This window comes from Manacus candei, unplaced genomic scaffold (genome assembly GCF_025592945.1).
Source record: "Manacus candei isolate 608988 ecotype Guabito, Panama unplaced genomic scaffold, ASM2559294v1 h1tg000050l, whole genome shotgun sequence".
Lineage (NCBI taxonomy): Eukaryota > Metazoa > Chordata > Aves > Passeriformes > Pipridae > Manacus > Manacus candei.
The window spans coordinates 26,447,831-26,470,555 of NW_026138098.1; the positions used below are offsets into that span (position 1 = coordinate 26,447,831).

The 22,725-nt window shown below is 42.2% G+C and overlaps 1 protein-coding gene across 1 annotated transcript in view; it reads right to left on the reverse strand.

Moving 5' to 3' along the window:
* The window catches only part of LOC127476650 (rap1 GTPase-GDP dissociation stimulator 1-A-like), a 28,701-nt gene extending 7,124 nt beyond the window's left edge, over positions 1-21,577 (reverse strand). The window contains exons 1-11 of the mRNA XM_051799773.1: positions 21,538-21,577; positions 19,916-20,026; positions 18,925-19,047; positions 18,654-18,779; positions 9,533-9,661; positions 8,720-8,845; positions 7,921-8,064; positions 7,037-7,067; positions 4,045-4,187; positions 3,817-3,951; positions 621-746 (exon numbers count right to left, since the gene is read on the reverse strand). Of these exons, the coding sequence (XP_051655733.1) occupies positions 621-746; positions 3,817-3,951; positions 4,045-4,187; positions 7,037-7,067; positions 7,921-8,064; positions 8,720-8,845; positions 9,533-9,661; positions 18,654-18,779; positions 18,925-19,047; positions 19,916-20,026; positions 21,538-21,577 (1,234 nt within the window). The remainder of the gene's footprint in view (positions 1-620; positions 747-3,816; positions 3,952-4,044; positions 4,188-7,036; positions 7,068-7,920; positions 8,065-8,719; positions 8,846-9,532; positions 9,662-18,653; positions 18,780-18,924; positions 19,048-19,915; positions 20,027-21,537) is intronic.
* Positions 21,578-22,725: the final 1,148 nt, after the last annotated feature.

Genomic DNA, 22,725 nt, shown 5'->3' on the forward strand with positions numbered 1-22,725 from the left:
TGGTAAGAAGCTAAGTAAGCCTAAGGATAAATTAAGATGTAGTAGATCTTAATGTAATTCTGATACTGTGTGTGTTCCTCAAAGATGTACCTTTGCATATGCATCTCTTTGTAAAACTGAATGAAGTGCAAGTAGGTAGTCCAGTATTTCACCAACAAGATAAGCCTAGCAGCATGTGTATATGAAGACTTCATGATGGCTAGTAACTCATTTCTTCTGCCTCTCTCCATCCCAGCCCCCTTTGTTCCTTTTATATTCTCCGTTTCTTTATTGATTTTTCTCTCCTGTGATTTGACAGTGTAAAGTATTAGCCTTACTCTTTTCTATCATACTCGTGCCTTGCTCTCTATCTGTGGAGGAAAACATCTTCATTTAAGGCCTTTGCCCATTCTCAGAGTGCTGCAGATTCTTCCCTTTGGTTTGTTTCTCATCTGCCACTGACTGGGTCAGTGTGGAAAGCTTGCAGCCGCTGGCAATCAGCTCTGTTGGAACCTCTCCAGATTGACTGGAATTAGGTTAGCAGGACACTTAGCCCATCATCTTGCACATCCATTGTGTTGCAGGGCTGGGGGAGCAGGGGGGTGTTTAGTTGATGTCAGTAAACACTAGCAATTCCCTACCTTGACCATCTGCTAACATCCGTAATGTTCCAAGAAGTTTAAACTGCACCGGAGGACTCTCTGATCTCAGAAGTGCTTCAATCCGTTCTGCAACACCTTCCTCCAGCATTTGAACCTTGCTAACAACTAGAAAATAGAAAAGAGATGTTGATGTGAAGCTTAGTAACTACACAGGCATCTGAAAATATAGATATGACATAACTGGTCTGAATTTTATACTGCATTATGCTTCTAGCAAAAGATCCAACTTGTTAGAGAGCTCAGATATTAAGTCAGGACTTCAGGCTTCTCTTTTGAGATAAAACCTTTCTAGGAACTGCTGTTAGGTTATTTCGGTTACTTTTGATCTTAGCCCTGGCTGGAGCCAAGTACATAAGAGGATAAACACAGCATTGTCATTTCTTTCTTCTTCTAGTTGTAATAGATGATCCATCCCTTTGCCCACTCACATGAGAAAGCCTGTTCTGTGCTTACTCAACTGAAATGAGTGGCAGAAGGGACTTACACAGCCATATTTCTAGAAAATGGATTTTCCTTTTGTGTTTGAGCTCACTGTTCCCCTGTTGTTCATGCCTTTGTTTCTGTGCTCCCTAATTTTTGTGTCTTTGCACCAGTGGTTGGTACAGTAATCCCTGGTAATAATCAAGCTTGTCTGGAAAGAGTCCTAATGCTACTTGACTGTGCTAGCAAAAGCTACTTCCTCCAAAGCAATTTTCTTCCCATCTTTTGCATGCATTTTTTGTGGGGTGGTGAGGAGGACAGGACAGTGAAATTAGGGAGATAACTATTACATCCCTTTGTCCTTTTATTGGGCAAATTGAGATGCAGACCCTATTAAGTAACTTGCTCTTAATGTTCTTGTTTTTCAGTGGCACAGACTGATTCCTTTCACTAGATCAAAATAACTTTTTTCATTTTTTTTTTGTAAGCACCTGTTCTCTTTTGAGATCAATACTTGAATGAAAGACTTCTTTGTGTCTGTTTGCAAGTGTTGGCCCATATTTAATTCATGTGTATGGATCTCCATTCAGTCTTTTTCTTTTTTTCTTTTTCTCCAGGTAACACACTATATTGCTGAAAGTGATAGAGTGCACGTGTTTCTAGAAGTGATGTATTAGTGTTAGGGAATGTCTTACACATGTTACAGATAAAAACACAGGTATTTTTGTGAATTGATGAAGAAAAGTACAATGTTTTAGTGGAATAGTGTTTTGAGTGCCTACACACTTGGAAAGATCTAAAATGGGTTGTAATAGACTTGAGCAGATAATTAAAATAGACTCTGTATTGATATATTGATATTTTATAATTCAGAATCGAGCTTCTTAAAGTGCAACTTCAAAGAACATTAAGATTTACTAGTTCTGTGTGTAGCAGCCAGTGATATAGCAGTGAACTTGTAGGTTGCAACTACATTTTTCTGAAGTTTTAGGTCCTCTAATCTTTGCAGAATCAGCTGTGTTTATTGCTTCCTTAAGAAACTCCTAAGGAACGCCTGGGCTTGGCATTGCAAAAAGTTGGCCTTTGGTATTTGTTGGGTAACAGATTCTGTTGTGAGCTAGAAAGTGATCATCTCTGCTTGTTGTCGAGGGAAACTACATCAAAATTGCTCTCTTTCAAATGAGTTTAATTGGTGTCTTTGCTGCTTGTAACAAATCCTATTGTACATTTTGCAGGAATGAAGTCAGTAAGAGGTAAGCATGGGACATAGCTAGGCTTAGAGAAAAAAAAATCCCCTTTTTCGTTCCAATAATGATAGTTACATTTTTCCTGCTGATTTATTCTCCTAATTTCAGCTGCGTGGTTCTCCATGATTTGTCCCGATTCTGTGGTTTTTCTCCTCATAACTCTGTGTTAGATTGTAACTTCTGTAAGGTAGCTGGCCTGCACCTTTGCAGCACTGCATGCTTTATTAACACCAAAAAGCAATCTGCACAGGCCTTTGCCTGCTGATGTGAGTGCTGGTGGAACATCTCTTCAAAGAGAAATAAAATAAACATAGTATCAGTGAGGGGCTTACAGTGTCAAATACGTTTATTAAAATACTGAGTGGACTGACGTGGTTGGCTAGTCTGATAATACTGTAAGCCAAACTAAATAAATTTTTTGAGAGCATATTAAAAGTTGAAAGAAATAAGTGGAGCTCTGAGGAGAGCTATCTGTAAGAAAAAAATCAGTTTTTCAGGCTTTAAAAGGAAGTAGTGGAGGCGAAGCAGCAACAAGGATGTTCTGGAGCTCTTAGTTGTTTGAAGTAATGATTATGTGTAAAACTGTTAAAGCAAGCATGCTGGCTAGCTTACATAATAAAAGAGGCAAACAACTTCAAGTTATTTTATTTTCAGAAAAAAGCACTGGTGTTATGCTCTGGAGTACTGTCTGTCAGTGTAAGGACTGCATTGCAGGGTACTGTTAAGTCTCTAACAGAACATTTTTGGCCTGAATGGTACTTCACATGGAAGCATTAAATTTGAGATGAGAAGCAGCATAATATTCTGATGTGTATTAACAAAAGATCACAAAGTGGAATGCTATAATGGTGTGGGTGGGAAGGGACCTTCAAAGGGACATCTTGAACTAAGTCAGGTTGCTCAGAGCCCCACCAGCCTGACCTTGAATGTTTCCAGGGAAGGGACATCCACTGCTTCTCTGGGCAACCTGTTCCAGTGATTCACCACCCTCATCATAAAAAATATCTGCCTTATCTAAGTCAATTTTTACCCTCTTTTAGTTTGTCCTGCTGCAACATGGTCTACTACAGTCTGTCCCCAACTCTTATTTGACTCCCTTAAGTACTGTAGCTTTGAAAGGCCAAATTTACAATGAATATTGGCTTTCTAGAAGAGCAGATTTATGAAATCCCTACCAGCTATAATGTGATAGCTGCACCCTATACTCTGTATTTTAAGCTAGAAACCTTATTCTGAATTTTTGTTTTGAGCAGCTGTATGCTGTTAATATGAAACTATTTCAGCAGCTGGCAATCAGATCACACTTCATTATATTTAGACCTTTTATATAGATGAGGAATTCTTGATGAATTATTCAAACGTGTTTCTGCAGGGGGGGTAAAGTCTCTGTTGCCCCTCAAAATGCAAGGGGCTGGAATTGGTGACTTGGCCAGAGCTGCACAGGTCTCCATTAGCTGGCCCATCTTTACAAGGAATCACAGTAAGTCAGTTGTCTGCAGGCTGTGTACCTGGTATAGCAAGGTTCTGAAGTGCACTGAGTGCAGCGTGTTGAACAGAGGTGTCCCCGCTCCGCACGTGCTTCTCCAGGAGATCCAGGAGCTGATGGATGACTCCCAGCTGCACCATCCGTAAACAGTTGCCATCTGAAGAAAGAGGCCAAACCAAGCAGGTGAGAGAGGTAAGAAACTCAACAACAGAAGTAAATGATGCAAACTGAGAATTCAGGGAGCCTTTACCTTGACTGTTTTTGTGTCTTGATAAGATTGAGGCTAAAGCTTTTGCATTGTTTTTTGCAACCTTTAACTCTCGAGATGAGTGGGCATCAGCTACCCATGAACTGATGCTGAGGCACCTTCTGGTAATGCTTAGCTTGAGAGAGCTTTAGGGACAATCACTGTCAAATTAAAACCATAGATTCTCCAGTCTTTTTGTATTTTCTCAGTACTGCTGTATTTCCCACTATATATGTGGTGGAATACCAGTGGCATTTTCTACTTCTCTCCAGGATAGCTTTAATGCTCCAATTTTGCTATTCTGCTGGTTTAAGAGACTATTGTGAGACCAGAGATCTTAACCACCAATGGTAACTCTGATTACTAGTTCTGTACTGCTGTTACCCCTTGTTTTCTATGAAATAATTTGTCATTAAGTACTTACTGAAAGAATCAGACCTAGACCTGTTTTGAGAAACACAATTTCTGAAATGAGAAGTCTGTTTATGTTGCACTCATATGAAACCAGGAAAATACAAGTTCACTTAGAGAGATCTGATTTGTTTAATCCTGGTGAAAGAGCAAATTTGTATATCCAAAACCTACCACTTTGCCCAGCAATGCTTTGCAGTATTTTGTCACTGCATGTCTGTCTGTCTCCTGTCTTTGAGAAGTTGCTCTGTACAGGTGACAACCCTTTTGTTATCAGACACTGCTTAGGTCACCTCTTTAGGAAATGGGAAAGTGTTCTAAACAGCAAAAGGAAACCCTGTATACTACTGTACCCTTTCTGAAGGAAGTGTTTTGAAGATGCCATTTGGCAAATTATTTTCTATGTTTTACTTTATGCAGTCCATTATACACTTCAAGAGAAGTATATGCCTGACATCCATCACCATTTCCGTTTTGCTGTGCTGTTACCTTGTGACTGCTGTCTGTTAACATGTGGCAAAACAGAGTGAACATTATGTAGAAAGACCACATCACCTGGAGTGAATGGTTATCCATGGAATTATACAAACTTCATGCGAGTATATAATCTGGCCAAAAATAGCTTTAATGCTTCTTGTAGTTCTAACTGCATGACTGAGGAGTACAGCCTTCTAATTTTTGTATGTATAGCATGTAAAAATGACTCTAGTAATTTTAACATCTTTGCTGGTTTGGATGTTATTTCCACCTTGTAGTAGTAGACTGTGTTGTCTTTTGAAACCAGCACATACTATTCCTTTCATTCATTAACATTTCAGTTAGTAGCCTATTCCCCCCCCATTACTATATCCATTAAATAAGAATTTGTCAAATGCTTATAAAGTGTAAGTGGATATTTTCATGAGAGAGCTGACAGTCTGTGAAATAGTTGGAATTCTACCCATGCAAAAATCTTTTGATAGCATTTTATGCATACATTCTTTAAAGCTGGTGGTTTTGCTTGTGATTCTTCAAATATTCTCTTACCTGATCCTAATCTTTGGAGATCAGATATATGAGGAAAATTGCCCAGTTGTCTTTAGGAACCAGCTCTGTAAGAATAGGTCATCTCTTCTGGTCTGATAAAATTCTACAGGCAAAATATTTTGATCTTTATGACTCTTTTTGACTAACCTTAATTGCACTTAATGTCTCTCCTGCCCCCACCTTTCAAAAAGGAATGGCAGAGCATTTTTGATTTTCTCATGTAGTAAATAGGCAGAGCCTATTAGTGACTGCCTTGCTTTGATTGTCACAGAGCTCCAAATTGCTGTTCTCTCCTATGGAGTTCTTGCTTGGATAGCAGCAGAACCTCCAGTTTAATGGCTCATAGTTAAAGTCTGATAGGAACAGCCACTTTCCCAGCTGCAAAAGCTGTCTGTCATCTTTTCATGGCCTGGAAGTCATTTGATGCTGAGATCAGATTTTCATAGGATTTCTTTTTCTCTTAGATTAAAGGCTGTGCATACATCAGTGGCACATCTTGGGACATGAGAGGGATTATTCACTTTTTCCACATGAAACATCTAATGGTGGTGTGGGGAAGAGGGAGGGAGAAGAGCCAGTGACAAAGCAAGCCATTCAGTTGAATAAATGGAATTTAGCCAGTTTAAAGGCACTGAGGGCATTTCTGTGGCCTTTGTAGAGCTGTGATGCACAGTGGCTGATTCAGAACAAGGTATAAGGCAAGGAAGAAAGGGAGTCTAGGAAGGATGTGAGGGGGAGGTGGAGAGATGCGTGTATGATAGCTTGCTTTAAAAAAACCCAACCAAACAAAAAAACCCCCCAATATTCAGACAGATGTGAGGGAATCTTTTATAATAATTAAGCATATATTAGTGAAGAAAGTTGAGCAATGTTGAGGTCCCTTTTGTTGAGTCTGAAGCCAATACAGTAGCTTTGAGTGAGAAAGGACAGAAGATATGGTGGGGTACCTTTTGCTGACTGATTCAGCACAGCATGCCTGCCTTCCAGGGGTGTGCTTACAAGAGTCTCTGTGTTTCTCTCTGCATAGTATAAAAGGCTCATATAATAGGAAAGTGAAAGATAAAATGGCTTTTTTGTTTTTTGTCTGAGTAACCCTCCCTTTCTAAAAGTGACTTTAAATCTGAAATATCAGTAACTGTGTGTTATTTTTTTCTTTATTTCTAACAAAGGTATTTGCCATGAAATATTTCCAGAGTCTCCCCTCTACTAGAGTGTGATTTAGGGGAAAAAAAAAAAAGCAAACATGTGCCTACCTAGCCACCCCATTTTTCATAATTATGTCCTCAAATTAGTTCATCATCATTAGCATCTCTAACTTAAACATACACAGGTCTCCAGTCTGCAGAAAAACAAGAACGTTTCAGAACCAGGGAACAGTGAAATTTAATAGTGTTGCTTTTCTCTGCCACCAAACAGTGGCTTTCTGTCTTGGAGGGTTAGAGAATGACCAACCTTACCATTTTTTTGTAAAATTAGCAATAGCCATTGCTTCTGTCTCTGTAGCTGCATGTGTTTGAATGTGGTGCAAGTATCAATGTTCTAGGAGATAATGCCACACCCCTTAGCAAAAATCTTCTGTATGTATTTATCTGTGGCATGACATATAGAGAACATCTCATATCTGTTCATAATTAGCCCCAAAGGGAACTGTTCTGTCAGTCTTTGGGGAGGTTCAAGTCAATGATGACTTAGATTGTTGTTAGAGTTAATATTCTAAGACCTTTGCATTGTTGATTGCTTTGGGATTGAGGGTGGTGGGATGCAGTGTAAGTGTTCTGTTCATGATGTTTTATTCTTTAATCCATATTGCCCAAAATACAACATAGCAAGGCCACCTGAACTAAGTTCTCTTAGGTCTTGAGCCTTTTTGTGTTTTTCCTGAAATCAGCTTAAAGTCTTAGTGGAAAATCTGGGTCAGCAGTGTGTGTAGATGCAGAACTTACAAGAACTACAAGAAGTTACTACATTTCACTTGCTAATCCAGATGTTTAAAGTATGTACACAGATTTGGAGTAGTGAATGGGGAAGCATGAATAGTTCAATACCATGTGACTTAATCTGATGATTAGCTTTAAATTTAAAACTGGCTCTTAAGCCATCTTTTGAAAGTAAAGTTACAGAAGGGTGTGACCTGATAGCTGTACCTGTGGTTACAGTGGCTTCAATTCCTTGTGCTTGCTTTTGTGTTCTGTGCAGGGGCAGGCACAGTGGTATTAGGTGTCCTGAGGCAACATATGTGTTAGCTTGAAGGTAAGCATGGCAGCACAAGCTCTATGCTCCTATAGAAAGTGAGGAGTGTGGTGCTCCAGAAGAACTCCTGTAAGGATGATGAAAGATTTTGGCTGGGTCCCTGTTAACAGAGAGAATGGCAACTCGTCTGCTAAAGGCACCTTCTGGTTTTCTTTCTTTATGTATCTGGACTGTAAGTATTCCCTTTTTTACCTCCAAGAAGCAGAGAGACGATGAGATCTGATGCAGCCTTCACAATGCACGTGTCTTCAGCTTGTGAACTACCTTGGAGCCTCAGCAGGATCTCAGACAGCACCTCTGGCACTCCTGCCTCCACCAACTGCACTTTCAGAGCATCTGTAGAGAGCACAGTAAAAGCACATTGAAAGCTTCTTGGGTCTTTTTGGAAGCATTTTGAACTAGGAAGCTAAATCCTTGAACTTTAGCCAGTCTTCTTTCAGGTGCAGTCACTGTTTTGGTTTTGTTTGTAACAGCTTTCTGGTGCCAGGGTGACAGCGAGGCAGAATGAGCAAAGCTTTCTGCCTTGGTCTTTCCCATTTCTTGTGTTGCCAGTCATGAGCTTTCATTTCTTTAAAACCTGTGTGGGGTATCTAGGTATTTTTAATAGATTCATGTCAGTGCTTGCTACACCACTGCTTAGTGTAGACACCTTCTATGGTATCTGCTTGTTCTCATTTTTTAAATTAAAAAACCCAATCTATCTTGCTGCTTCCCTGTTACACACAATGGAGAATAGAAGTTTGAATCTGCTGTCTTACACATCTATCCTAATAGAGTGGAGTGCTACTCCCTCTCTCCTTTCCTTGTTGCCTCACCTGTTAAGCTTCAGAGCGTTGTTCGGGCCAGGATTTCACATGTTCATGTGGTTTATTTCTACTGAAAGGGTTGCTGGTTCCCTTAGTAGGATCCCATGGCAAACTTGGAACCCAGAGCTTAAACTAGTGCAATAGCCCATCTCCCCTCATTCCACCCAAGCCAAAAGGAGCCTTACCATTTTCTGCAAGTGCTTGCAGGACCTCAAAGACAATTTCTAACCTTTCATGGTTCACTGCTCTTCTCAGGTGTTTCACCAGTTGTTCAGCAACATTTGTCTTGCTTAGAGCTTCCTTAGCTGTATCTGTGTATGTGATAAAGTCAGGATTTTGAATGTTTATTTGATTAAATATTAAAAGCCTACATCCCTGTAATCTGAAGTGATTTGATACTGTTTTTGAAGACTTTTTCTGTTCTGATAGATTTGTCTGTCCCCTTGGACAGCACTGAGACAGCAAAACTCTGTCCTTTCTCCCCCCAGCTTCTTTAATGCTGTTTTTCTGTAATTCCTGTAGACCTTATGGGTGTCAAATTAATCCTGGCTTAACTTTCACTGACTCTTACAAGTCTGTCTGTAGTATGATTATTTAATGGAACAAATTGACACATGTCAGTTAGCTGTAGTAGTATATTTTTTGCATTGATTAGATGGTTCTAGTCTTGCTGGGATCCTAAACATCTACAAGATGTATGTTAGCAAAGCTTGCCACTGTTAAATCTTAATTGTTTTAATATAGTACCAGTAATTGCTGGTACTCCATGAAGGAGTAGTTACTTCTCCAGTACAGATACTGTGGCCAGTCTTTGATTAGGTCTATCAGTAGCATTTAAAAAACAAAAGTCAAAACAAACACCACTCCCCACCCCCAAAAAAAGCCAAACAAACAGAGGAAAACCCAAAACAAATAAAGCCCACAGTCCTGTGGGCATGGAAAGGCAGTGACAGTTTGAAAATGATATTTTATTCCAAGATGCAAAAACATTTACTTACCAAGGTCTGCAAGATTGTATAAGGCCAATAGAGCAACGTGGACAAGTGGTTCACTCTCTTCATAGTCAGTTAATATTCGGGCTAGTGATGGGATTACTCCAACCTTCACCAGCTCTTCCTGAAGGTCACCTGATAAGGGAAGTGGTAGAAGTTAAAGGTGATTGGATTAGGGACTAATTAAATCAGTGAAAAGGGTTGGACTGAGATGCTTAGCAGCAAGGTAGTCTGGTTCTTTCTCACAGTCAGTATTTGTAAAGCTTTTTTGCTGTGGCTTCAGGCTAATGTGTGTGTGGGAGAAATGCAAGTTTGGGACAGATTTTTGCTAAACCTCCTGTTGCTACTTTGACTTAAGGAATTACACCACTCTAAAAACATATAAAGGCAATTGCTTGTGCATTTCTACTACTGGTTCAGCTTCCCAAGAAAGTTCTGATGAATGGTATTTCTTGGGATGTATCTGAAAATTGAGTGAGGAACAGACAGTTGGCTTTTTTGTCTTTGGGGAATGGGAATCTCCACCTTATTATACTATGACTTCTTTTGTTCTGAAGGGCTGGGAGATGAAAGGTACTGGAAATATATGATAAGAAATAGTGACTCATATCGCTGTCCTAGTTAGGACAGCTGAGATCAGTTCATCATGGTGGGTGTAACCCAAAACTGTATTCTATAGCCTTCCATGTCATTTCCCAGAAACTAGACTATTGTTGTCAATAGACTATTCGCACCCTCTGCCCATAGAGCATGGTGGGTGTAACCCAAAACTGTATTCTATAGCCTTCCATGTCATTTCCCAGAAACTAGACTATTGTTGTCAATAGACTATTCGCACCCTCTACCCATAGAGCCTGACTCCTCAGGCTATAAACTAGGTGTTAAGAGGCCTGTGAGATAGAAGGATGTTTCTGTCCTCACACCCTTTGTGAACTCCCCGCCCTGAGGGGAGTACCAAGCATTCCTGCCTGAACTGGAGGATATATAATCTTGGAGTTTTGGAACATTTTTCAACCCACTCGTGGGATCCAGAGGACGGCTGCATCTCATCGCTCTCAACCAGACTTAGACCACCACTGGACTGCGATCACCAGTTCTGGCCAGACTGCAGCAGCTCTCCCACCAGCAGGTTCTTCCCCTCTCCCTTTACTTTGGACTCAAACAGGGCCCAAGGAACACCACTTTGTTCAGGCCCCAGGGCACTGGGTTATACATTTGGGGTTTTGTGGGTTGAGACCAATTGTTTGTTTGTATTATTGTACTTACTGTATTATTTTAATAAATTGTTATTCTGACTTATAATCTCTCCTTTGAGTTGGGTTCATTCCCCCTGCTGGTTAACTTTTAAACCAGCACATTTTTGGCGCCCAACGTGGGGCAGAGAGAGAGAAGTCAGAATCACAATTTCATTTTAAGCAATTGTCTATTTGAATATAGAAACTCCCTGATCACAATGTTGTCTGATGCACTCACATGGATGTTGTATTTGAGCCTGTTCATATTTCCACAGATGGGGTATTATTTGCCTGTTTTGATGCTCTCTTTAAGACCAGGGAGAGGGATCCAAATTGTTTTATTAGTATATTATGTTTATGTCATTCTAACATCAGAAGCAATGAGTTTCATGGTAAATGTGTATTCAGTCCTGTTTGCCTGTCCTGGTTTGGGTTGCTACTTCTGGGGCCTCATTAAAAATCGTACCCAGCTTTTTGGGGGAACAGGGGTGGATGGTTTCCAGCCTCTCACCTCCTTCTTCCCCTTCAGACCTGCTACAACAGTTTTTGAAAATATTGAGTTCCCTTTTGATGTTAAGGACAGCATAATGTTATTGTTAGTGTTGCTCTGTCTGCTCTGTACTGTGTACACCATGTTTAGGGTCAGAAAAGTGCCTTTTAGGGAGGCAGTTTGGACACCTGCCCCGGGAGCAGATAATGCTGAGTGGCACGGGAAGTGGGAGGACATCAGCCAGTATTTGGAAAAGTTTTCTCCTCCAATGATCTGGAAATTCACCCCTGAACAACTGCAGGATCCTGTTAGCATGATAAGACTGGTGAAGGAAAAATGCTCTGGCAGCTCCAGAGATGGCCAGCTCACAGCAACCTGCTGGGCCCTGGCCACTGCCTACCGGGCACTACTTGACATTGTACAGCACTGTCAGGGGGAGGAGAGAAGGAGCAAATCCGCAGACACCACGTCCACCCAAACCACAGCTGAGTCAGAGGGAGAAAGAAATGAACCAACCAGCACCGTGTCCACACAAACCATCGAGGAGCCAGAAGAACAAGCAAAACCAATAGCAGTCGCCCCTGTCCAGAAAAGGAAATCAAAGACTAAATCAGTTCGCATAGCAAATGATGACGAAGAGGCGGGACCCTCACATCCACCGGAGGAGACAGAGCCAGAAATAATCACTCGGTCCCTATCCCTGGGTGAGCTACGTGAGCTCCGGAGAGAGTTCACACGACAGGCGAACGAGTCCATTCTGACCTGGCTGCTCCGAATCTGGGATGCCGCAGCTAACGATACGATCCTAGATGGGAGTGAAGCCAGACAGCTGGGATCCCTGTCTCGAGATGTAGTCATTGATCAGGGGATTGGAAGGAGGCAGGAAACTCTCAGCCTCTGGCGGCGACTGTTGTCCAGTGTGAGGGAGAGATACCTTTGCAAGGAGGACCTCCACGTACAGCAAGGACAGTGGAACACGATGGAACAAGGTATCCGGTGCTTAAGGGAGTTAGCTGTACTGGAGATAATCTTTTCAGAGGATGAAAGATTCCCTAAGAGTCCAGATGGCGTACAGTGCACCTCCCAAATGTGGTTAAAGTTTGCACGACTCGGGCCAGAAATGTATTCCCGCTACTTAGCAACGCTGCAATGGAGGGAGGGAGAGGACAAGGTGGGAGCATTGGTTAGCAAACTCAGGATTTATGAAGACACTGTCACCGCCCCATTACGAGCCCACGTCTCATCTGTGGAAACCAAACTGGCTGAACACGTCCGAAGCCTAGAAGAGAAAATTGAAGAGGGACACCAGAAGCTAAGAGAAGAAATTAAGGAAGGGATTTTCCATATCTCGCCAGGACGAACAAGAGTCTCTGCTATCAGGAGCCAGCGTCCCCCAGCTAAGGAGAGAAGGTACACTCCACGTAGCGATCTATGGTTTTACCTCCGTGAGCATGGAGAAGATATGAGGAAGTGGGATGGGAAACCCACCTCTTCCTTAGCAGCCCGGGTACGTGAGCTGAAAAGAGGAACAAATACCATAAAGAACTCTTCAAGGGTGAACGTTGCTCCAGTCTCTCGTGGGCAAGACTCCAGACGGTACAGGAATGATGATACGTCTGATCCTCTTGAAGGGACCTCCAGGTCATACCCACAAGAAGAGCACAATGAGTACCATGACCAGGACTAGGGGTGCCCTGCCTCTAGCCAGGTAGAGGAGAGGGACAATCGAGTCTATTGGACTGTGTGGATTCGGTGGCCTGGCACATCAGAGCCACAAAGATATAAGGCTTTAGTGGACACTGGCGCACAATGTACATTAATGCCATCAAGATACGTAGGGGCAGAATCCATCTCCATTTCTGGGGTGACAGGGGGATCCCAGCAGCTGACTGTACTGGAAGCTGAAGTGAGCCTGACTGGGAAGGAATGGCACAGACACCCCATCGTGACTGGTCCAGAGGCCCCGTGTATCCTTGGCATAGATTACCTGAGGAGTGGGTATTTCAAAGACCCAAAAGGACTTCGTTGGGCTTTTGGCATAGCTGCTGTGGAGACGGAGGAAATTAGACAGTTGAACACCTTGCCTGGTCTCTCAGAGGACCCCTCTGCTGTGGGACTGCTGAAGGTTGAAGAACAATTGGTACCGATAGCCACAGCAACAGTGCACCGTCGGCAATACCGCACCGACCGAGACTCTGTGACCCCATACGTAAGATGATCCGCGAACTGGAGACCCAGGGGGTGGTCAGCAAGACTCGCTCACCCTTTAATAGCCCTATATGGCCAGTGCGTAAGTCCAGCGGAGAGTGGAGGCTGACGGTGGATTACCGTGGACTCAATGAAGTCACACCACCCCTGAGTGCTGCTGTGCCGGACATGCTGGAGCTCCAGTATGAGCTGGAGTCCAAGGAAGCCAAGTGGTATGCCACCATTGACATAGCCAATGCCTTTTTCTCCATTCCTTTGGCAGCGGAGTGCAGACCACAATTTGCTTTCACTTGGAGAGGTGTGCAGTACACCTGGAATCGACTGCCTCAGGGGTGGAAACACAGTCCCAGCATTTGCCATGGACTGATCCAGACTGCACTGGAAAAGGGTGAGGCTCCAGAGCACCTACAGTACATTGATGACATCATTGTATGGGGGAACACAGCGGGCGAAGTCTTCGAGAAAGGAGAGAAGATAATCCAGATTCTCCTAAGAGCCGGTTTTGCCATTAAACGGAGTAAGGTCAAGGGACCTGCTCAGGAAATTCAGTTCCTAGGAGTGAAGTGGCAAGATGGACGCCGCCTAATTCCAATGGAGGTGATTAACAAAATAGCAGCCATGTCCCCACCAACCAGCAAGAAGGAAACACAGGCTTTCCTAGGCGCTGTGGGCTTTTGGAGGATGCATATCCCCGAGTATAGTCAGATTGTAAGCCCTCTCTACCTTGTGACACGGAAGAAAAATGATTTCCAGTGGGGCCCCGAACAACAACAAGCCTTTGAACAAATTAAACAGGAGATTGCCCATGCAGTAGCCCTTGGGCCAGTAAGGACAGGACAGGACGTGAAGAACGTGCTCTACACCGCAGCCGGGGAGAATGGCCCTTCTTGGAGCCTCTGGCAGAAAGTGCCTGGGGAGACCCGAGGACGACCGCTAGGATTCTGGAGTCGGGGATACAAAGGATCTGAAGCCAGCTATACACCAACTGAGAAAGAGATCCTGGCTGCCTATGAAGGAGTTCGAGCTGCCTCAGAAGTAATCGGCACCGAAGCGCAGCTCCTCCTGGCACCCCGACTACCAGTGCTGGGCTGGATGTTCAAGGGAAGAGTTCCTTCCACACATCATGCCACCGATGCCACATGGAGTAAGTGGATGGCTCTGATCACGCAGCGAACCTGGATAGGGAATCCTAATCGCCCTGGGATTCTGGAAATTATCACCAATTGGCCCGAAGGTGAGAGTTTTCGGACTATCCTCTGAAGAAGAGGAGGAGAAGGTGACACGGGCTGAGGAGGCCCCACCATATGACAAGCTACCCGCAGATGAAAGGCGATATGTGCTCTTCACGGATGGCTCCTGCCGCATTGTAGGGACAAACCGAAAATGGAAGGCAGCTGTATGGAGTCCCACACGGCGAGTTGCAGAAGCGACTGAAGGACAAGGTGGGTCAAGTCAGTTTGCAGAGCTTAAAGCCGTTCAGTTGGCTTTGGATATAGCTGAACGAGAGAAGTGGCCAAGACTCTATCTCTACACTGACTCATGGATGGTGGCCAATGCTCTGTGGGGATGGCTGGAAAGATGGAAAAAGGCCAACTGGCAGCGCCAAGGGAAACCCATCTGGGCGGCGGAGATGTGGCAGGACATCGCTGGCCGGGTAGAGAAGCTGAGTGTGAAGGTCCGTCACGTAGACGCTCATGTAGGCAAGAAACGGGCTAATGAGGAGCATCATAACAACGAGCAGGCGGACCGAGCTGCCAGGATTAAAGTCTCTCAGGTAGATCTGGATTGGCAGCACAAAGGAGAATTATTTCTGGCTCGATGGGCCCATGACGCCTCCGGTCACCAGGGGAGAGATGCAACATACAGATGGGCTCGTGACCGAGGGGTGGACTTAACCAAGGACATTGTCTCACAGGTCATCCATGACTGTGAGACATGTGCTGCCATCAAGCAGGCCAAGCGGGTGAAGCCTCTATGGTATGGTGGACGGTGGTCAAAGTACAGGTATGGGGAAGCCTGGCAAGTTGACTACATCACGCTCCCCAAAACCCGCCAAGGCAAGCACTACGTACTGACCATGGTAGAAGGAAGCACTGGATGGTTGGAGACATACCCCGTGCCTCATGCCACTGCCCGGAACACCATCCTGGGCCTTGAAAAACAAGTCCTGTGGCGACACGGCACCCCGGAGAGAATTGAGTCTGATAATGGGACCCATTTCAAGAATGGCCTTGTAGACACCTGGGCCAAAGAGCACGGCATTGAGTGGGTGTATCATATCCCCTACCATGCACCAGCTGCTGGAAAAGTTGAGCGGTGCAACGGACTGCTGAAAACCACTCTGAAGGCACTGTGTGGGGAGACTCTCAAACACTGGGAGCTGCATTTAGCAAAGGCCACCTGGTTGGTCAACACCCGAGGTTCCATCAATCGAGCTGGCCCTGCCCAATCAGAACTTTTGCATACTGTAGATGGGGATAAAGTCCCCGTGGTACATATGAGAGGAATGTTAGGGAAGACTGTTTGGATTAGTCCCACCTCAAGCAAAGGCAAACCCATCCGAGGGATTGTTTTTGCTCAGGGACCTGGTTCCACGTGGTGGGTAATGCAAAAAGATGGGGAGACACGTTGTGTACCACAAGGGGACCTAATTTTGAGTGAGAATGGTCTGTAATGTTTCATTGTATATATATATATAGATAGATAGATAGATAGATGTATATAGGTTTAAAGGGATATAGTTTTTAAAGGGGGTTAATTTGGGCATGACATGGATGGCATAGAATAAGGGGTGGATAATGTCCTAGTTAGGACAGCTGAGATCAGTTCATCATGGTGGGTGTAACCCAAAACTGTATTCTATAGCCTTCCATGTCATTTCCCAGAAACTAGACTATTGTTGTCAATAGACTATTCGCACCCTCTGCCCATAGAGCATGGTGGGTGTAACCCAAAACTGTATTCTATAGCCTTCCATGTCATTTCCCAGAAACTAGACTATTGTTGTCAATAGACTATTCGCACCCTCTACCCATAGAGCCTGACTCCTCAGGCTATAAACTAGGTGTTAAGAGGCCTGTGAGATAGAAGGATGTTTCTGTCCTCACACCCTTTGTGAACTCCCCGCCCTGAGGGGAGTACCAAGCATTCCTGCCTGAACTGGAGGATATATAATCTTGGAGTTTTGGAACATTTTTCAACCCACTCGTGGGATCCAGAGGACGGCTGCATCTCATCGCTCTCAACCAGACTTAGACCACCACTGGACTGCGATCACCAGTTCTGGCCAGACTGCAGCAGCTCTCCCACCAGCAGGTTCTTCCCCTCTCCCTTTACTTTGGACTCAAACAGGGCCCAAGGAACACCACTTTGTTCAGGCCCCAGGGCACTGGGTTATACATTTGGGGTTTTGTGGGTTGAGACCAATTGTTTGTTTGTATTATTGTACTTACTGTATTATTTTAATAAATTGTTATTCTGACTTATAATCTCTCCTTTGAGTTGGGTTCATTCCCCCTGCTGGTTAACTTTTAAACCAGCACAATAGCAAATGTCCATATACTTGCTTTTTGTGTGTTAGAGTAATGATTAAAAAAAATTCGTTAAATGCTTTACCAATAGCTGGGATATTGTAAGATACCACTAAAAGACAGACTGCTTTAAATTTAATCTAGGGAAATCATGCTCTTCCTCATCTTGGGAGCCTTGGAAGGCTTGAATTCCAGGTATCTTGGGAATTTTTATGGGCTGAGTAAGGTTTTTAAGCAGGTGTAAATTTTTATGACTTAAGGGAAGTCAACAAAGTAAGTAAAACTCAATTTGGTCCTGCTTCTAGCATACTGGCTACGCTTGTCTCCATCCATGTGCACACTTGCTGAGGAAAACACTGATAACTGCTTTCTTTCTTTTTGTAGCCTGTCATGTAATGAATGAAAGCTTAATATCTAAAATGGTTTTGAGAATGCCAAGAACTATAAAATACAAAGTTGGACAGTTATGGTTATTTAACAGTACAATGGCACTGTTTTGCAGCAGTGTCTTGCTGAGAACTAGACCGTAACTTGTATGGCAGATCCCAGAAAGTGTCTGGGTGCCACTGTGGCCTATGCAATTGTAATTCAGGCAGAGAATTGGTGAAGTTAGTTTTTCTTTCCTTTGATGTATTTATTGCTGTGCTAGCAATAGAATTTATTAAATCATATATCTTATAGTCACAACCATCTTGGCAAATCTGTGCAGGGCCTGTGCTGTGCCAGAAGGGAAGCAGCTGTGCAGTGTGGCCATCTGCTGTAGCAGTGCTGGTGTACAGCAGTTGCATGAGCCTTGCATGTAGTTTTTAAGGGGAAGGCTTTTGAAATTATTATGTGGCATTCCTTGGCAAATACATGTAACTTGCAGGGAGCTAGTGAAATCTATACCAGGTACCTAGCATGCTTGGATTTCATAGGAATGGTGCAGAGTGGCAAATCATAGCTCTCTAAGTAAAGCTGTGCAGATCCATGCAAGGATAGGAGAAGGCAGGTTGAAGGAAGAGGGTAATGAATAGAAGATACTGGGTGAAAATTTCCATATTACTTTCAGTATGCAATAAATACTTTTGATAAGTCTAGGAGTTAAAGGTAAAAGAAAAATCTTTAACTGTTTGGGCAAGTAAATGAAAATTGTTTAATTTGTGAAACCAGCAGGCAAGCCTGTGTCCAGGCAATCTGGAGCACAATGCAAGCAGTGGTCCTCAGAGAAGACTATTCCTTGCATAGATAATATCTCAGTATTTTAAGGTTTTTTAGAGTCTGTTTTTTTTTTTTCTAACACACTTTTTAAAATCCTTTGCTTTATTACTTTGCTCTTATGACTTTCAAAGAAGATCAAGCCATTCAGGATTTGGGCCCAAGGCAGATATGTAGAATTGTTTAAGATGTGTAGGAGGCTCTGCTCCTCTTGTACTTAGAGAGCAGTTCTGACAAACTTTGGAGTCAAAAATACAGCGGGGAAACCCAGAGTGCAGGAGTTGCTTGGAGTGCCTTCAGCCTGGTACCTGTGAGCTGTGTGAATTGTATATCTAACTGGAGGCTGAAGTACATTTAAGTACATGTGCTCAGGTCTCATAAAATTATTATGAGTTACAGGTTATAATGCCTTTTAAAATAATGCCTTAGAGGTAAGGAAAATGAGATTCTCTTGTGTGGATACTTACGATTGTCATAACAGATACGGCCAATAGCCCTCCCAGTATGAAGCAACATTTCTTGGTCCCTGCTCTCCAGCAAAGGTATCAATACTGGAACCAAACCTGCTTCAATACATGGTTTCTTCATTTCCTCTGTAGGTAAAGGAGAGGGTTTTGCCATGTAGGAGTAAAACAGTTGCAATGCCAGTAGCTGGTGGCCATGAAACAAAATTCAAGAGTGGAAACATACAGCTAATGTGCTGTAATGTGCCTTGTAGTTACACTTCAGCAAACTTACCATTTTTGGCTATCTCTGAAAGCACGTGGGCTGCTTTCACTGCACATCGTGGGTTGCCCTTCAGGATTCTTGCCAGAGTTAGGAAGATCCCACTCTCTCTGAGTAGGCAGAAGGATCTCTGCTCTGTAATGATAAGTGTTAGCAATACCTGCTGCAGGTTTGCAGCCGTTTTATTTTCGCGTTGCTTTGTTTGCTGGAGTTCTGAGTGGTTATCTGTGGGATCCAAGGTTCTGATTTAGCAAGGTACTTAAAGGCTGTCTCAGTCTAAATATATGGGCACATTCATCTGCTTGAATTGCAGCGAGCATGGTTCCAGCTGATTACTCTGCTTCATGCTGAATTGAAGCACAGGTGGCAAAGCAAAGAGGAAAACAGTTTCATCTTCTCTGACTATAAAAGGCTGCTTGCGTAAGGCACGGGAAGTCAGGGATTAAGATACTATTCCTGAGGTATGGCCTAGCAATTAATTTTGCAGGTAGGAACAGCATCTTTTATTAGAGTAGCAATTAGAATAGTCAATTCCCTTAGCCTTTTTTCATTAAAAATACAGCTAGCTGACCTTAATGTAGTTAATCACTATCTGCCATGAGATTCAAATAAATGCAGGTTTATGTCTTTTTAGGAGAATGTGCTGAGACTTTAAGGACTTGTGTATAAGGAGACTAGGAAGTACTTTTTTAAATGCCTGACAGGGTCACCCTAAGTTAATCCTAGGAGTCTATAGTAAATAGAAGGTTAAATCTGGAATTTCTCTGCAGCTTCAGGTGTTTTAGTGACCAGTAGCTTTATTTGGTCACAGATAGATTTGTGATTTTGTACAGAGAGAAAAGATAAACCATAATAAAAACAATAAAACAAACCAGCCTGAGGACAACTATACTTCCAAGAGCAACCCCTTCTTGCAATACAGGTTACCACAATAGACAAAACCTGCAATGAATGCTTTTGGATTATGCAAACAGTTAAATGTTAATCTGGAGTGATACTTAGCTATCTTCAGCAAGAGCCAGGAGAATCCCATTCAAACTTTCAAGGATCTGATCTTCAGCTTCTGTACCATCTCCACAAAGCCCAAGGTATTCCAGGTGCTTAGTCAGGGTTTCTAAACAGAATGGGATAGAAAATGGGGGTGAGCCAGTATGGAAAATATTTTGAGTTCTTTATGGTTGTTCTTGTCAGTCCCAATGGCTGATGAGATCATTTCCTGAAGGGTTGAGTTCTAAATATGCTCATTAAATAACTCTTTTAATCCAAGAGCATGAGGTCAAAGGCTTGGTCCACTTCTCCAACAGCACATAGCTCTTGTACAGGCATAAACATGCAGAGGTAAATTCCATCTGGAAAAAGAAATTAGCATGTAATAACTGTGGCAGAGTTTGAGGTGGGGAGGAGAGAGGAATAATGAGAGGACCCACATCAGACCTGTAATTTCTAAATACTTGTTTATCATAAAGATAGTATCTGCAGTTCAACCAGCTGAGTGTCTGCTCTGATAGTGGCCAGTGGCAGCACTGGAAGAATGCAAGACACAAACAGATGTGATAACACACTTCTCCCTTTGTTTCTGGCAACCTGGGCCATAGATAAATACCTAGTATTTACATCAATACATTTAATACATTTTAATCTACTTTTATGCAATAAATTTGTTTACCTATTCAAGTTAATTCATAATTTTTATCTCCACAGTGCACTGTGACATTAAAAACCACAGTTTCACTGTTGAAAGAGGAATATACTTCCCTTTGTTTTAAAATATCTATCAAAACCCTCAAAATGAATTGTCTTACTACCCTACTACTCTTACTATAGTAAGAGAAAGGAAATAAACTTTACTATTAGCCTTTCCCATATCTACTATGATCAGATGGATTTTATTATATTCCTCCATTGTAATTCCTCTGCCAATTCACTTAACACTTTTATTCTTTTGTTATTTTTTTTTCTTTGGTGAGGAGCTAGATTTTAAAGTGTTCTCAAGATTCAGGTGAACTGAGATTTTGTTTTCTACTGTTAGTCTTTTCTGCAGCTATTCCAAATGACTTGTTATCTTCTGGGCAGAGGGAATTAACTTAAACCCCACCAGCATTCATAATTAGGCCATCTTTTCCCTGTGTAGGTTGTCTTCCATTTACAGACACTGAACTTGATGTGCCTCTTTATCCCAAGTCATACAGGATGATCTGATTTTTCTGCAGTTCTGTACAGTGTTATTTGAATACTCCAAATAATTAAAAAAAAAATATCCTTACTTCTACTGTTTCTAGATTGTTTATGAATGTATCAAATGACACAGGTTCTGGCAAAGGTAACCTCTAATAATTTTGGCTTTCTTTAGTGAGAGGAATCGTTATTCTGCTCTTTAGACTTCATCAGATAACCTTCTCTCATATCCCAAGATAACTTAGATAAACCCTATTGAAAGGTTTGTAGAAATTGAAATGCATTATTAGCAGTATCTCCTTTACTGATCTTCTTACCAGGTCTTAAAAAACATCTTTAGAGAGAGACAGGTTGAGCTTTACTTGCCTCCACGAAAGTCACATAGACTTTCCTTTTTTTATAGTGTCAATGTTTAGTAACTCTGTGCTTTACTATAATGCTGTAATTTACCTATGCAGAGATCAGATTTCTGTACTTTAATTTCCCGCATTTTTTGCAACTGTTTTTGTAAACTCATCCCACTCTTACTGCTTTCCACTCTATCAATTCTGTTGTTGGTCTAAATGATATTCTGCATGTCACAGTTACTGATTCAACAGTTCATGTTTTATCCCTTGTGAACTCAGGAGTATAACATGCATTTCTGATGGTGGGTTATCCCCTATTTTATTGATTTGTTCTAAATCTTCTGCCCTTTCAATATGAAGATTCCTCCATCTACTTCCTGAAGACAAAAAGACCTAAAGTGCTTGAAATTAATGTGAGAAATAATGCTGGAAAATTGATGTCTGAAGTAGTTAGTATAGTAGGATACAATATAGGATGTTACCAAAACTGTAGCAAAGTAGCATTTCTACTTTACAAACTGTTTAATTGAAAACAATGAGGCATGAATCTTGCCCTAGAAATCCTTTGCTGAGGATTAATAATTGATCATTCATTTTTGTTGTTTGATGAATTCACTAATTTCTCTTTCCTTAATGCATCCATTAGTTAATGTGAGATTTTTTTTTAAAATTAAAATGCATGACTTTAGTGCATACAGGAATTTACTTCAGAGGAATGAGAAGTATTTTGAAGAAAGGATGAAGCAAAGGGAGTGGAAGTAGAACACAGTTGAGGGCTGTTACTGCCCTTGAGAAGAAAATTTATTTGACTTAAAAAATTAAAAGCAGTTTTTTAAGAACAATGACAATTTTGCTTTTGTGCTTTAAACAAAATGCCATCTTTAGACAAATGGCTGGGTTCATCAGGTCCAGTTCTTCTGTCAAAATGTGCTGAATAAATGATGTTATATGAATGAAGTACAGTAGAAGGCAGGTTTTTCACAAAAAACAAACAAGAAAAAAACAAAACCCCCAAACAAACAAACCCCAGGCCCCCTGACCTGAACAACCTGACAGTTGAATCAGCTTTGATCTTAAACTAGATCTCAGGGAGTGGGCAGAAGGTGGCTGTTAGCATTTGACTCTGGTATTCTCTAATTAGAGCAATAGTGATATTTACAATTACATTTCTGATATAATTAGGATCTATCAAAAGATGAAAAGACAACTGGATCTCTTAAGTTGGAGGAGATGGTTTTACAAATAGCAGGGAATAGTCTATACTGGTCGCTCATGGGGTTGGTGTTGTGAT